The sequence below is a fragment of the Eumetopias jubatus genome, unplaced genomic scaffold, assembly GCF_037043125.1.
Source record: "Eumetopias jubatus isolate StellerSeaLion01/CBP00866 unplaced genomic scaffold, mEumJub1_p1.0 scaffold_17, whole genome shotgun sequence".
In the NCBI taxonomy this organism is placed as follows: Eukaryota; Metazoa; Chordata; class Mammalia; order Carnivora; family Otariidae; genus Eumetopias; species Eumetopias jubatus.
Window position 1 is genome coordinate 23,694,040 of NW_028274823.1, and position 17,650 is coordinate 23,711,689.

The 17,650-nt window shown below is 39.8% G+C and overlaps 1 protein-coding gene across 1 annotated transcript in view; it reads left to right on the forward strand.

Annotated features, from left to right (window-relative positions):
* SORCS1 (sortilin related VPS10 domain containing receptor 1) overlaps nucleotides 1–17,650 on the forward strand; it is a 565,826-nt gene that overhangs the window by 476,402 nt on the left and 71,774 nt on the right. The window contains 1 exon segment of the mRNA XM_088020180.1: nucleotides 12,935–13,106. Within this exon segment, the coding sequence (XP_087876306.1) occupies nucleotides 12,935–13,106 (172 nt within the window).

Consider the following 17,650-nt stretch of genomic DNA (forward strand, 5'->3'; position numbering starts at 1 on the left):
AATCTGATCTGCTCAGCAAGATTTGTTAGCGTGCATCGTGGAGAATAATCGGTCTGAAAAGTGGTGTATGTGTTTACAGTCCACAGAAAGGAAACCACTTGCATAATTTACAGACAACACAGCAGGGGCCCGTGTGGAGGTTCTCTAGCAAAGAGCCATGTATTGTCACAGCAGACACTCAAGAAATGTTTGTGGCTATGAAGTTGACTCTTTAGAGCACCTTGCTTAGATATGGTTTTCCATATTTTCATGGGATGACATTGGGGTCAGGAATTGAAGAAGAAGGTGAATGTTGCTATGTGGAGACCTAGATTCTCATGTAGCTGTTGTTGCCCGTGTCAGTGGTGTCGGCTATTCTCATCCAGGTGGTATGGCACAATGGCAAGAGACACCAAACTCAGTCCAGAGGCCCAGAGCCACTGATCACCTCCCATGGTAATCAGGTTACCTTGGCAAAATCTAAAGTGTCTGCTTTTACTCATGTGAAAAATGGAGGGGTCGTATTGGATGATCTCTGCTATCCCTTCAGACTCTGACATGTCCATGACCAATTTGGAATAACTCAGTATTAGGATTCCTAGGACTGTAGGTGCTCAAAAAGAAGGAAAATTTCTTTATATAAATTAGTTGTACAACTCGTTGACTCAGATTGTGGATTCCATGAGTCATTCTCATGATTCTTGATTTTAAGTCATTTAGTTTAGTATGGCCATATGTCCCATTTCATCAAGTTGACATTCAAAATAAAGTCACATTCCATTTACTAGTCAAAATAAAAGACGTGCTTCCACCCTGCCTAAAAAAAGGAAAATTTTGTCACTTCACCTAGTCTCCTCCTGGTCTCCTAATCTGAAGGTTGCTTACTCACTTTAAAGGAAAAGTCCTGAGAACTGTTCCTTTGAAGAGAGAAACTCGTAGAACCTGCTCAGTCAGCCATGGAACCACATTCTTTCTGAATGTTAAGGTTGTTACAGGTGTTAAGGTGTTAAGGCTACTACACAGGGTTTTTTGTTGTTGTTGTTGTTGCTGTTTTTGAAACATGGGCACATTGGGTCTAGGAAGATTTTAAGTCTTAGTCATACTCTGTAGCCACAGCTAGTCCCCTTCTCTATCCCTAAGGCTTGCTCCATTATTTGTTTTGTTGAGGGTTGTAACACAGCACTTTTCCCTTGAAAGCAAAGGCATGTAGTACGATCCAAGAAAATAAACCATTTAAATTCTTCACATTGTGAGCACAAACGAGGGACACCATAGCTCAGTGACAGTAGCTTCAAGAAGACCTACAGTCCCAGCTCTAGCTTGGTCATGACGTGTGATAACTACTCTAAAAAGGCAAGAGACAACTTCACAGAGAAACATGTATTCTAATCTGATTTTTAAAGAATGAATAAAAGCTTGACGGGAGGAAAGAACACCCCAGAAAGAACGAACAGCACAGGAAAAAAGAAGGCATGCAGTCTTGAATATGGCCTGGGCTCAGGAAGCATGTTGGGAAAGAGCTGAAACTGGACAAATGAACTGAGGAGAGATTGCGGACTGTATTTAAAACTTCAACCTGACGCTCTTTGAATAATCCCACGGGAAATGGTGAATGCATCCAAGAAAGAAATTGACGTGGTCCGATTTGATTTTAAGATTATCTTGGCAATAAGAGTGCCACTTCTATTTTCTGGGAACTTGCTGTATAATAGCAAGTTGATGTTTAATACTTTAAATACTAACTTTTTAACTACTGACTGATATTTTAGTATTTATTAAGTTTCTAACAATGCGCCAGACTTCAGGCTAAGCCCTTTTCAATGCAGTATCTCATTTAATCCTCCCAAGAATGTTATTGAAAAGATTCTGTAATTGTACCTATTTGATAGTCAGAGAACCCAAGCATTAGAGAAAGGTTGGGTAACTGCCCAGGTTCATACAGTAAGTACCTGAATTTAAACTCAGGCAGTTTGGTTCTACAACACTAGTTTTAACCACCAGGGCAGTGGTCTTTAATTCTGGATGCACGCAAGAATCACCACGGGAACTAAGAACAAAAACAAAAACACACTAATGCCCAGAATTCTCAATAAAATCATAACATAATTAATTACCAATTAAATCAAGACCCCCTGGGAGCAGGATCTTGACATCCATTTCTTTTAAAAATTCCAGCAAGTGAATCTAAAGGACAGACAGGGTTGCAGTCTACTGAGCTAGACCATACTGTCACCTTAACATACAGTGGATAGTCATAAACATCCATATTCCACCACCACCCCCAAATCACAAGAGAAACCAAAAAAACTACTAAATAACAAAATCACAGACTATGAAGTCCTTCATGGCTTTTTTCCAGTTTTACACTCACAAAGAAGAACTATGGCCTTGATCTGTGTTAAGACTGGCAGGAAGCACAGAAGAAAAACCAAAGAAGGTGGGGGTAAAAAGGAAAAGGTGACAAAGGGGTTTCGGGATGGGAAGGAAGAGAATGGTTGAAGTTGGGGCTGTTGAAGTAATAAGACACTATCTACTGATGAGTGGTCGGTAATATCAAAGGCACATTTGCAGAATGTTTCCTTTTCAGTAATTGTACAAAGATCCCCTTGCCATTACAATGCACTTTTCTTGGTGAATTGAAGAATGCTTTACCAACTAAATGCATCCCAGTAATATTCAGAGCTTAGGTCCAACATAATCATAAGTTGCCTTGTTATTATGGAGGTAGCAGCCCCATTTAATAACATATTAAATGCATTATTCATTTATGTAACTCAGACCCAGGGACAGCTGCTGGGATGAAAATAGAACCGTTCTGTAATGCAAAAAGCAGGTGTGTACTTACTTGAGTAAATGAACTCTGTATTTCTGCACAATTTTCTTCTAAATTTCAGGGACAGGTCTGGTAGGGCTAATGTGATGCCATTTTCATCCAGGAAATAAAATAGTTTCAGAATGCTTTTTAATGAGCGCTTTAAAAAAATTACCAACAGTCTTCTCTTTGGCAGAATCCCGGGGGGAGGATGGATTCGTGCTTAGGATTTAAGCAGAACTGTTGCTGCAGGATTCAGGAACGCCTGAGGCAATGATTGGTCAGAAGGGCGACAAACAAAAAGAATGTTCTCTAGCTAATGATGCTGGTGGTGATGGTGAGCCCATGCCTCTATAGCCACTCACCAAAACAGTCACAGGTGTGCTTGGATGCTAAGTGATTAAAAATTATAAGCTACCTTTAGTTTTCATAGTGCCTTGCCTCTGAAACACGCAGGGAGTTTCTGATGCCCAAACTCACTGGGATGCCGTAATTACTATGTGACATTGCTGGTCATTTTCTTGCTACCATTGCTGGTACCAGAATGTCAGCATTCTCCAGTGCTGGCACCTTTTTATTTTTTCCTTCCCTCTCCCACCTGCTATTATTTTCTCTATTAATCAGCATGCACTCATAAGCACCTACAATGGCTTTACGTAAATAGTAGATGGAATGATTTTAAACATGCTCAGGCTTAATAATGACAAATGGAATGAGTAGGGATCCTAGTGCAAGAGCAGAGAGTTCCAAGCTGCCTGAAGGGCTGGGTGCTAACTCCTTAGTTGCTGGATTGTGAAGAGAAGCAGGGACTCCAAAGATAAAGATTAGTCACGGCTGGTTCATGAGGGAGGTGCTTGAAAGGTTCGGGGGCAGAAGTAATAACAAACTGCTGCGCAGATATTGCAACACTTAAGATAGCACAGTCATCCCACTGTGGACCTCCTGATTATCAGCTTTGCATGTCCCCAGGGACAAGGATGCCCTCAAGGAACTTAAAGTTCACAGTCACACGCAGGAAGGCAATCATACAAGGCATAAATGGGTTCCTATCAATAAATCATAAGGATCCTTTAAGAGTTTAGAGGAGACTGGGAGCAAGATGGCAGAGGAGTAGGAGACCTGGGTTTCGTCTGGTCTCAGGAATTCAGCTGAATGGGGATCAAACCATTCTGAACACCTACGAACTCAACAGGAGATCGAAGAGGAGAGTAGCAACAATTCTCTGAACAGAGAAGCAACCATTTACTGGAAGGTAGGACGTGCGAAGAAGTGAATCGGAGGCGATATTCGGGAGGATGGATGGCGGGGGAGGGGGCCTCCATCGGCCGCTTCTGGCAAGTGCTAGAGCCGCGGAGCACAAAATCGGACCTTTTAGAAGTCAGCTCCGCTGAGGGACATCGCTCCAGTGGCTAAGCGGGGGGTGGAACCCTCGCGGGACAGTGTGGTCTCAGGAGCCTCGGGGTCACAGAAAGACCGGGGGTGCCTGAGTGGGCAGAGCTCCCAGGTATCGGAGCGGGGAAGCCGGCTGCAGAGACGGAGCCGAGGCGCGGGCTCTCAGCTCGGGGTTGCCATAAACTGTGATCCGCGGCCCAGTCGGGCCACTGCTCCTCCAGCAGGGACCCAACAAGCGGCAGAGCCGGGGAGACTCCCCTTCCTCCCCCGGGAGGAGCGGCGCGGGAGCGCACCACAGGGATCTGCTGGGTTTGGAGACTCCACACGGGGTCGGGTGCCAGACATAGAAACGCTCAGTCACAGGCCGGGTGAGCACGGAGTGCGGCCGGATACCGGGGAGACGGGAGTGCTGCTTTTCTCTGGGGGCGCACTGAGGAGCGGGGCCCCGAGTTCTCAGCTCCTCCAGGTGGAGATTGGGAGGCCACCGTTTTCACCCTGGTCCTCCAAAGCTGTACCGAGAGCTTGCAGGGAACAAAAACTCCTGAGAGCAAACCCAAGCAGCTTGCTTAGCCCGGACCTACAAGGGCGGGGCAATTCCGCCTCCGGCAAAGACATTTGGGAACCACGGAAACAGGCCCCTCCCCCAGAAGATCAGCCCAAACAGCCAGCAAGCCAAGACCAAGTTTACCGATCAAGGAGAATGGGAGAACTCCAGTGCTAGGGGAATACTTCACATAGAATTCATGGCTCTTTTACCATGATTCATTAGTTTTTCAAAGTTAATTTTTTTAACTTTTTTTTTGAATTTTTCTTTTTCCCTTTTTCAACCAACATCTTATCAATCCCTTTTTTAAAAAACATTTTTTATTTTTCATTTTTAGAGTCATATTTTATCCCTTCATAGTAGTTACCCTTATTTTTGGCATATATATATATAAGTTGTTCTCTCTTTAAAATTTTGAGATACGGTTTCTTCTAACAGATCAAAATATACCCAAAATCACTAGTGTATGGCTTTGTTCTACTCTCCTGCCTGATCACATTCACTCCATTTTTTTTCTTTTTCTTTTTTTAAATCTTCTTTCTTTTTTCAAACAATTTATCTTATCAATGCCTTTTATAAAGTCTTCTATAATTTTCATCTTTACATTCATATGCCATCCCTTCATTGTATCAACCCTTATTTTGTACATATATAAGTCTTTCTCCCGTTAAAATTTTAGCAGACACTTTCTTCTAACAGACCAAAATACGCCCAGAATCTAGTGTATGGCACTGATCGATGCACTAGCCTGATCATATTTGAAGATATTCTGGTTTTTTGTTTTGTTTTGTTTTGTTCTGTTTTTGTTTGTTATTATCTTTTTCTTCTTCTTTTTTTTTTCTCTTTCTCTTTTCTTTCTTTCCCTTTCGTTTCCCCTGGTTTCAGGTCTTTCCTAATTTGTATAGAGTATATTTGCTGGGGATGTTGTTAACCTCTTAGCATTTTATTCTCTCATTCATCTATTCTCCTCTGGACAAAATGACAAGATGAAAAAAATCACCTCAGCAAAAAGAACAAGACGTAGTATCGTCTGCCAGGGACCTACTCAATACGGACATTAATACGATGTCGGACCTAGAGTTCAGAATCATGACTTTAAAGACACTAGCTGGGCTTGAAAAAAGCGTGGAAGTTATTAGAGAAACGCTTTCTGGAGAAATAAAAGAACTAAAATCGAACCAAGTCGAAATCAAAAAGGCTATTAATGAGGTGCAATCAAACATGGGGGCAGTAACTGCCAGGATAAATGAGGCAGAAGAGAGAATCAGTGATATAGAAGACCAAATGATGGAAAATAAAGAGGCTGAGAAAAAGAGAGAGAAACAACTACAGGATCACGAGGGCAGAATTCGAGAGATAAGCGATACGATAAGACGAAACAACATTGGAATAATTGGGATCCGAGAAGAAGAATAAAGAGAGAGAGGGGCAGAAGGTATATTGGAGCAAATAATAGCAGAGAACTTCCCTAATGTGGGGAAGGAAACAGGCATCAAAATCCAGGAGGCACAGAAAACCCCTCTCAAAATCAATAAAAATAGGTCACCACCCTGACATCTAATAGTAAAACTTATGAGTCTCACAGACAAAGAGAAAATCCTGAAAGCACCTCGGGAGAAGAGATCTGTAACCTACAATGGTAGAAACATTAGATTGGCAACAGACCTATCCACAGAGACCTGGCAGGCCAGAAAGGACTGGCATGATATCTTCAGAGCACTGAACGAGAAAAATATGCAGCCAAAAATACTATATCCAGCTAGGCTGTCATTGATAATAGAAGGAGAGATCAAAAGCTTCCAGGACAAACAAAACTAAAGGAATTTGCAAACACGAAACCAGCCCTCCAAGAAATATTGAAAAGGGTCCTCTAAGCAAAGAGAGAGCCTAAAAGCAGCACAGTTCAGAAAGGAACACAGACAATATACAATAACAGTCACCTTACAGGCAATACAATGGCACTAAATTCATACCTTTCAATAGTTACCCTGGATGTAAATGGGCTAAATGCCCCAATCAAAAGACACAGGCTATCAGATTGGATTAAAAAACAAACCCATCAATATGCTGTCTGCAAGAGACTCATTTTAGGCCTAAAGACACCCCCAGATTGAAAGTGAGGGGGTGGAAAACCATTTACCATGCTAATGGACACCAGAAGAAAGCTGGGGTGGCAATCCTTGTATCAGACAAATTAGATTTTAAAACAGACTGTAATAAGAGATGAGGCAGGACACTATATCCTACGTAAAGGGTCTATCCAACAAGAAGATCTAACAATTGTAAATATCTATGCCCCTAACATGGGAGCAGCCAATTATATAAGGCAATTAATAACAAAAGCGAAGAAACACGTTGACAACAATACAATAATAGTGGGGGGACTTTAACACCCCCCTTGCTGAAATGGACAGATCATCTAAGCAAAAGATCGACAAGGAAATAAAGACTTTAAATGAAACACTGGGCCAAATGGACTTCACAGACATATTGAGAACATTCCATGCCAAAGCAACGGAATACACATTGTTCTCTAGTGCCCATAGAACATTCTCCAGAATTGATCAAATCCTAGGTCACAAATCAGGTCTCAACCAGTACCAAAAGATTGGGATTATTCCCTGCATATTTTCAGACCACAATGCTTTGAAACTAGAACTCAATCACAAGAGGAAAGTCGGAAAGAACTCAAATACATGGAGGCTAAAGAGCATCCTACTAAAGAATGAATGGGTCAACCAGGAAATTAAAGAAGAATTTAAAAAATTCATGGAAACCAAAGAAAATGAACACGCAACTGTTCAAAATCTTTGGGATACAGCAAAGGCAGTCCTGAGAGGAAAGTATATAGCAATACAAGCCTTTCTCAAGAAACAAGAAAGGTCTCAAATACACAACCTAACCCTACACCTAAAGGAGCTGGAGAAAGAACAGCAAATAAAGCCTAAACCCAGCAGGAGAAGAGAAATCATAAAGATCAGAGCAGAAATCAATGAACTAGAAACCAAAAGAACAGTAAAAGAGATCAAAGAAAGTAGGAGCTGGTTCTTTGAAAGAATTCACAAGATCGAGAAACCCCTGGCCAGACTTATCAAAAAGAAAAGAGAAAGGACCGAAATCAACAAAATCATGAATGAAAGAGGAGAGACCACAACCAACACCAAAGAAATACACACAATTATAAGACCATATTATGAGCAACTCTAGGCCAGCAAATTAGATAACCTGGAAGAAATGGGTGCATTCCTAGAGATGTATCAACTACCAAATATGAACCAGGAAGAAATCGAAAACCTGAACAGACCTATAGCCACTAAGGATATTGAAGGAGTCATCAAAAATCTCCCAATAAACAAAAGCCCAGGGCCAGATGGCTTCCCAGGGGAATTCTATCAAACATTTAAAGAAAAATTAATACCTATTCTCCTGAAAATGTTCCAAAAAAATAGAAATGGAAGGAAAACTTCCAAATTCATTTTATGAGGCCACCATTACCTTGATCCCCAAACCAGACAAAGACCCCATCATAAAGGAAAATTACAGACCAATATCCTTGATGAACATGGATGCAAAAATTCTCACCAAAATCCTAGCCAATAGGATCCAACAGTACAGTAAAAGGATTATTCACCATGACCAAGTGGGATTTATCCCTGGGCTGCAAGGTTGGTTCAACATCCGCAAATCAATCAGTGTGATACAATACATTAACAAAAGAAAGAACAAGAATTATATGATCCTCTCTACAGATGCAGAAAAAGCATTTGACAAAGTACAGCATCCTTTCTTGATCAAAACTCTTCAGAGTATAGGCATAGAGGGTACATACCTCAATATCATAAAAGCCATCTCTGAAAAACTTACAGCCAATATCATTCTCAATGGGGAAAAGCTGAGAGCTTTTCCCCTAAGGTCAGGAACGTGCAGGGATGTCCACTCTCACCACTGCTATTCAACATAGTATTAGAAGTCCTAGCCACAGCAATCAGACAACAAAAAGAAGTCAAAGGCATCCAAATCGGCAAAGAGGAAGTCAAACTTTCACTCTTTGCAGATGATATGATACTGTATGTGGAAAACCCACAAGACTCCACCCCAAAACTTCTAGATCTCATACAGGAATTCAGTAAAGTAGCAGCATATCAAATCAATGCACAGAAATCAGTGGCATTCCTATACACCAACAACAAGAAGAGACACAAATCAAGGAGTCGATCCCATTTACAATTGCACCCAAAACCATAAGATACCTAGGAATAAATTTAACCAAAGAGGCAAAGGATCTGTACTCAGAAAACTATAAAATACTCATGAAAGAAATTGAGGAAGACACAAAGAAATGGAAAAACGTTCCATGCTCATGGATTGGAAGAACAAACATTGTGAAGGTGTCAATGCTACCTAGAGCAATCTACACATTCAATGCAATTCCCATCAAAATACCATCCACTTTTCTCAAAGAAATGGAACAAATAATCCTAAAATTTGTATGGAACCAGACGAGACCCCGAATAGCCAGAGGAATATTGAAAAAGAAAAGCAAAGCTGGCGGCATCACAATTCCGGACTTCCAGCTCTATTACAAAGCTGTCATCATCAAGATAGTATGGTACTGGCACAAAAACAGACACATAGATCAATGGAACAGAATCGAGAGCCCAGAAATGGACCCTCAACTCTATGGTCAACTCATCTTTGACAAAGCAGGATAGAATGTCCTTTGGAAAAAAGACAGTCTCTTCAACAAATGGTGTTGGGAAAATTGGACAGCCACATGCAGAAGAATGAAACTGGACCATTTCCTTACACCACACACAAAAATAGACTCCAAATGGTTGAAAGACCTAAACGTGAGACAGGAGTCCATCAAAATCCTAAAGGAGAACACAGGCAGCAACCTCTTCGACCTCAGCCGCAGCAACTTCTTCCTAGAAACATCGCCAAAGGTAAGGAAAGAAGGGCAAAAAATGAACTCTTGGGATTTCATCAAGATAAAAAGCATTTGCCCAGCAAAAGAAACAGTCCACAAAACCAAAAGACAACCGACAGAATGGGAGAAAATATTTGCAAATGACATATCAGATAAAGGGCTAGTATCCAAAATCTATAAAGAACTCATCAAACTCAACACCCAAAGAACAAATAATCCAATCAAGAAATGAGCAGAAGACATGAACAGACATTTTTCCAAAGACTTCCAAATGGCCAACAGACACATGAAAAAGTACTCAACATCGCTCGGCATCAGGGAAATCCAAATCAAAACCTCAATGAGATACCACCTCACAGCAGTCAGAATGGCTAAAATGAACAAGTCAGGAAACAACAGATGTTGGTGGGGATGCGGAGAAAGGGGAAACCTCCTCCACTGTTGGTGGGAATGCAAGCTGGTGCAACCACTCTGGTAAACAGTATGGAGGTTCCTCAAAAAGTTGAAAATGGAGCTACCATACGATCCAGCAATTGCACTACTGGGTGTTTACCCCAGAGATACAAATGTAGGGATCCGAAGGGGTACGTAGATCCCAATGTTTATAGCAGCAATGTCCACAATAGCCAAACTGTGGAAAGAGCCAAGATGTCCTTTGACAGATGAATGGATAAAGAAGAAGTGGTATATATACACAGTGGAGTATTATGCAGCCATCAAAAGGAATGAGATCTTGCCATTTGCAACGACGTGGATGGAACTGGAGGGTGTTATGATGAGTGAAATAAGTCAGTCAGAGAAAGACATGTATCATATGACCTCACTGATATGAGGAATTCTTAATCTCAGGAAACAAACTGAGGGTTGCTGGAGTGGTGGGGGGTGGGAGAGATGGGGTGGCTGGGTGATAGACATTGGGTAGGGTATGGTATGGTGAGCGCTGTGAATTGTGCAAGACTGTTGAATCACAGATCTGTACTTCTGAAACAAATAATGCGATATATCTTAAGAAAAAAAAGAAAAAGAAGATAGCAGTAGGGGATAAATGAAGGGGAGTAAGTCGGAGGGGGAGACGAACCATGAGAGCCGATGGACTCTGAAAAACCAACTGAAGGTTCTAGAGGGGAGGGGGGTGGGGCGATGGCTAAGCCTGGTGATGGGTACTAAAGAGGGCACATTCTGCGTGGAGCACTGGGTGTTATGCACAAACAATGAATCATGGAACACTACATCAAAAACTAATAATGTAATGTATGGTGATTAACATAACAATAAAAATAAAAAAGAAAGAAAGAAAGAAAATACAACCACAAAAAAAAAAAAAAAAGTTTAGAGGAGAGACAATCTCATTCCATTTAAAGAGGCAGTACATTAGTGGTAAAGAGAGGATAGTCTAGAGACAAATTGTCTGGGGTCCTGACTGGGTGATCTTGAGAAAACTGGTTAACTTCTTTGAATCTGAATTTCTTCATCTGTATGTTGAGAGTAATTATAATACCTTCCTTAAGCAGAACTGTTCGGGATATTTTGAAGATAAATGACAAAAGTCATGTTAAGAACTTAGCACAATGGTAAATGTAGTAAGTGCTCTCTACATATGAAATTCTTACTCTTTCAATTACTATTTTACTATCACAGGAAGAGACAGAGGAGAGAAGCTCTAACTTAAAGTGAAAGTTTTAGGCAGCTGATAGAGCATGTAGGGAGATATAGAAGCAGGAAGAGCAAAAGAAAATAAGTACTTTCAAGAGGCTTGAAAGAGAGGTTTGACTAGGTCAAATGAGCTTTCTGGTGAGAAAGAATTCAGAGATGTAGTGCAGTTAGCTTGTGGAGGGCTTCATGGGCAAGGTTATGGGATTTACGACTTATCCTAAGGACGTCTGGAGGCTGTGAAGGTTATGAACAGGTAGGAGAAATAATATTAAACAAAAATAACTGGCAACATTTCATAAGCACTTGAGAATTGTCAGGGTGGTTTTAAATACTCTGTGTATATTAATCCATTTCATTTATACAATTACCCTATGAGGTGAATTAAATATTAATAATTGACCTTGTAGTGATCCATAGCATTCAGAGTACTTTCTCAGACAGTATTTAAGTTGTCTTTCTCAACCATGCTCTTAGGTGGTCGAGCCCAAGACTCAGGGACAGAGGAAAGGATATTGCCCAGATTTGAAGGGGTTGGAAAACTATAGTTTGCAGGTCATATGTGGCACACTGCCAATATCTGTAAATAAAGTTTTACTGAAACCCAGCTGTCTCCATTCTTTTGTGCATTATCTATGTCTACTTCTATGCTACAAAGAATTGAGTACTTGTGACAAAGACCATATAGCTGGCAAAGCTAGACCATTTCCTGTCTAGCCCTTTATATTAAAAGTTTCTCAACTTCTGGTCTAGAAGAGTGGAAAGATCTTAGACTTTGCTTCCACTTTGAGCTTTGCCACTCTAGGTAAGTAGGCTTGGGGAGTCTGATATATGAGTATTCGGAGTGGTTTCTGTGGACCCCACTCAAAAGGATGATGAACAGATAACATTGAAGCCTAAAGTCTTAAAGATGAATTGTCCTAAAACCACAGATTCTAATTTATTATGAATCTGATAAATTGCATGGGACAAATTTGTAGAATAATCTTTTTTTTTCCTATTAAAGCTAAAATAAGAAATAAGCAAAAGAGGAGGGAGGATTTACTCAATATGCAGACTGGTCTCTTTAATAGGAGTTTTCAATAGTTAGCCAATATAGTCCCTCATAAAATATTGAGTAAAAACTATTAAATTTAGCCAACCTTCTGTACAAAACTCTTACCATAGCATCCTCTGTGGGGTCTAATGTTAAATTACATAATCCATAACAATCTTTGTCTGAATCGCAAATTCCCTTGCAATCTATAGTACTCATTCTAACTCTCAATTATCTAGTCTTTAAAGTGTCTCCTGGATTATCCACATATATCTCTTCAAAATTATAAACATAGTGAGGGCCAGGACCATGCCTTCTACTGCTGTGCATTTCCCACAGCTCTGAAGCGAAATGATTCATTGAGTGACTGAATAAAAGAATTCCCTTAAAGTGCTAACAGTAGGTACAGTTATGTTACTATGATGATTTGTCTTTCTGTTGGGTGCTTTGTACGAATTAGCTCTAGTCCTCATAGTGCCCCGTAGTTCTTCATAGCCCTCCGGGCTACACGGTAATAGGTCCAGCTTAAAAAATGGGGAGTGATCCGAATTGTAATGAGCTGGATTACCACTTGAGCTTTTCTCCATGTAGGTATAGGAAAGTGGTTTCCAACAACTGCACGGACGGAGTGAGAGAACAGTACACCGCCAAACCGCAGAAGTGTCCCGGGAAGGCCCCGCGGGGGCTGCGCATCGTCACTGCGGATGGAAAGTTGACAGCAGAGCAAGGGCACAATGTTACCCTCCTGGTGCAGCTGGAAGAGGTGGGACCAGATCCCCAACCACTTTATCTTCTGGGGGCAGTGATTTTTTCCTAGGAAATCAGATTTGGTGTATGTGTGTTTTTGTTTTAATTTTTTTTTTCATTTTAAACGTTGACATTTTTAATTTTTTTCTACTCTTGGCTCCTTGGTTTGTTGGTGTCGCTCTTATTTCCCCTTCCTCGGCTCTCATTTCACTGCACGTTGTTCTTCACTCTTACTTAATGTATCATTTCTGGGAAGTTCTTTTTGGATTTAACTATGCGTCAGTGGCATTTCCAGCCCAAAGTTTTCTCAGAATACATTAGTGGTATTCCAAAAATAATTTAGTGCACACACGTTCCAGCCTAACAGATACTGGAGCTGCCTTCCTGTCTCAACATGACGTCTGGGCTTTTCTTTTCCAAAGGCAGCATGCTGGTCATACATAAAACACTAAGGCTAATCTAAATATAATTGAGTATGCTTTCTTTGGCGATTGAAAGTTTGTAATTTTGTAGCATCTCAGTGATATCATTATGAGCATCAGTGACTGACAAATTATGGTTATCTGAGATTTCTGAATATTTCGGTAGTGTATAAAATGAAATTTATACCATGTATTTTTAAATATGCACAAGCGTTTTTATCATCTTATAAATGAAGATGTTCTCTGAAGGATAAACAATTTCATTAAATGATCTCAATTATCAAGCCAGACAGTCCTGTCTTCAGCCCTGTCTTCTGAGTACTAAAATATGGGCAGCACCCTGCTAGGCCTTGTGAACACAAAGGGATTTAAAAAGTTAATGATGATACTAGGATTCAGATCTACATCATTGAATTCCAGCTTCTTCTTCTGATAGCTCAGTGGTTTTCAGTCTTTAACATGAATAAAAATTACCTGGTGAACATGTTAAAATAGTTTTCTATTTGGAGATTCCAGAATCTCCAAAGATTCTGATTCAGTAGGTTGGGTGGGGCCTATGAATATGCATTTATAATAAGACTATGGGTTATGCATTGTGTCCCAAGAATAAACAGAACAAAACAAGAGCAAAGTCAAGAGGGATAGAGTAGCCTTTAGAGGCTCTGAGTGTGACTTGAAAGGGAAAAGATGAAGCATTTAGGATTACTTTGTCAGGATTGATCAACATTATTGGTATTTTAATTCCTCTAGGAAAGACAACTGTGAAATAATGAGTTTGAAATTCTGGCTCAGACAATCCTGATGCTTAAGGACCGCTTAGAGAATCATCCCTATAACCTAATACTCCTTTCTGTTATCTCCTTAATAAGTGCCTTTCAGCCATACCCATTCTCCTAAATACAAGGTTCCCCAAAATTCTTCAGCTGGAAGTAGAAAGATACAGACCAATTTAGGCCAATTGGAGTTGCTCGCATTTCACAGAAATAAAATCTTTAGGCTTCTGCCTGAGGCTATGACATATTAGCTTGCAGCAAATCAAATATATATGTATATATTTAGAGCAGGAGTAAGATTCTGAGAGAGAGAAAGAGAGACATGAGGAGGAAGCAGAGCAGGAGAGAATTGTCATGAAGATTTGGGCAAACAGAACCCTTTTCTTCAGAGACGGGAAATTCACTGTAGCGGTCCAACAATTCATGCTGTATTTGCCCACAGTGACTTTGCCAATTCATACATCACACTGTAGAAGAGGTCAGGTTTCAGATTCCCAGTTAGAAGGCCAGACAGAAAGTCTTGGCTAAACAACTGGCAGTAGGCTCACAAGGCTGGGAAGATAAAAATTGACTTCAGGTCAGATCCCAGAGAGAAAGGAAGCATAGAGAAGTAGCACCGTGTTCTGTGCATTTTTTTCTCTCTGAGCTATGTGGTGGTATCTTAAGTGATACAAGCAAAAGTCAGGTATAGTTTTTAGAAAGTATTACATAATAAATAAAAATAGGAAATAAAAAGTAGAGCTCAGGGACTAATTAAGAAGGAAAGCCCTGGTGAATAATACAACACTAGATTCTTGAGACTCCTGGAAAGCTCCATCCTAGGAGTGAGGACCCCAGAACTAGATTAGGTTCTCTAAGTGCTGAAACCCAATCTGGAATTATTTCAGTCTCTGAAGGGGTTAGAGTGATTTTCCCCCACTCTAAATCTGCCAGAAGCTAAAATGAATCCTCTTTAGAGGAAAATAACATAAATCAGAAGCCTTACCTATATTTTTTCATAGAAAATGTTGGGTGTTTAATTTAAAATATTACATATATATCAAAGAACAGGACCAGGAGGAGGAAAAAAGCATCAGAAAAAAGAACAGTTGTCTGAGATATGATTAATATGTTCATGAATATAGGTTAAGACAGAAAATGCAGCCCTCCATCAGTCATCAGTAGGAGGCAGTAACAAATGGAAGTTGTAGAAATAAAGATATAATAACTGATATTAAGGGGCACCTGGGTGGCTCAGTCAGCGGAGCCTTGGAGTCTTGGTTTTGGCTCAGGTCATGCTCTCCTGGGTGGTGGGATGGAGCCCCAAGTCAGCTCCACACTCACCAGGGAGTCTGCTTGAGGATTCTCTCTCCCTCTGTCCCTCCCCTCCCCTCTCTCTCAAATAAATAAATAAATAAATAAATCTTTTAAAAAATAACTGGTATTAAGAAGTTAGGTGGGTTGACAGCCCACTGAACCCAGATGGATAGAGAGTCCGTTAACTGGAAGAAAGGACAGTTGGAAGTATAACATTTGAAACATAAGAGAGAAAGAATAGTAGAGAAAAGAGTAAGAAGAGACACGTGGAAAACAGGGAAAGGGCCAACACATGTAATTGGAGGCTGAGAGGGGAGAAGGAAGGTAAGGAGCCAGAATCCGTTTTGAAGGGATAATGTCTAAGAATTTTCCCAAACTGACAGGAGGTATCAGTGTATCAATGTAGGTTGGAAAGAATCCACAAACCCCAAGCAGGATATATACAAGGAAAAAAAATGTACTTAGGTATCATATTCAAACTATTGAAATCAAAAAACAAAAAGAAAAATTTAAAAGCAGTGCATAAGAAACTGGAATGACATCTTTGAAGTGCTGGGGAAAAACACAAATGTAGAGGTAAAATAGAGACATCTCCCAAACAGAAACCGAGCTGAGTCGTATAAGATGATTTCTATAAAAAGAAACACTAAAGGTAACTCTTCAGGCATAAAGAGAATGAACCCAGATGAAAGCACAATAGTGGAAAGAATGAAGAGCAAGAAAGAGGGCATATATGTGGGTAAATTGAAATTAATAATAACTTTGCAGACCAATAATGATAATCCACTGTGGGTTTAAATATATATAGAATTAAAATACATGACAACAATAATTCAGTATGTATTAAATGGAGTAAAAGTGTTTTAAGTTCCATGAAATGTCTGTGAAGAGATAAAAGTACTAATTTATATTAGATACCAGCATGTCCAGAATATGTGCTTTAGTATCTAGAGAAACAGCTAAAAGAATAGAGAATATTTAACTATCAAGCTATTGGCAGGGAACTGGAATAATATTAAATGTGCCTCATTAATACCAAAAAAAAAGGCAGGAAAGAGAGAAAAAGGATCCTACTTACAGTTGAGACTAATAGAACAGATACTGAAATGGTATATATAAACCCAAATATTATCATTAATTACATAAGATGAATAATTAGTGATTTTTGTGGCTTACGTAGGAAGTCTGACCCAAGATTGTGAAGAAATTGCACCACAGGTTTTTTTCTTTAGCTTTCACATTTAAGTCTGTAATCTATCTTGAATAAAACCAAGGTTTATGTAAGTTTTTCCATTTGCATATTCAATTGACCCAACATCAGTGAAAGACAATTCTTTTCACACTGACTTGCTTGCTATGAGTCTTTGTCACAAATCAATTGAACATATCTGTGTGGGTCTACTTCTAGATACTTTATTTTGTTCCATTGGTTTTGATTTTTGAACCTGTGTTAATTGATAATTTTAAAGCACTTTTTTTTTTTTTTTTTTTAGAGAAAGAGCATGGGAACAGGAGGTGGGGTAGATGAGGGAGGGGTAGAAGGAGAGGGAAAGAGAACCTTTTTTTTTTTTTTTTTTAATCTTAAAGCAAGCTCCACTCCCAGTGCAGAGCCCAACACAGGGCTTGATCTCATGACCCTGAGATCATGACCTGAACCGAAATCAAGAGTTGGACACTTAGCCAACTGAGTCACCCAGGTGCCCCTAAAATACATTTTAATTACTCTAGATTCAGATTAGCCTAGATAAAAATTCTCTGAACCAAAAGAAGATCGTACATATATGTGTGTGTGTGTGTGTGTATATATATATATACACACACATATATATTATACATTATATACAATTATATATAATATGCTTTTTAATAGCATAAAAACAGTGCATACTTACAGGAAAACCTAACATCTTATTTTCAATATCTCTACCCAGAAAACTACAACACATTTGGAAAAATTTTAAAAAACATAAACATATGGAGAGATATATACCATGATTGTGGATCGGAAGATGCAATATTACGGAAAGATGCCAATTTTCCCCACATTGATCTTATATTCGAGGCAATTT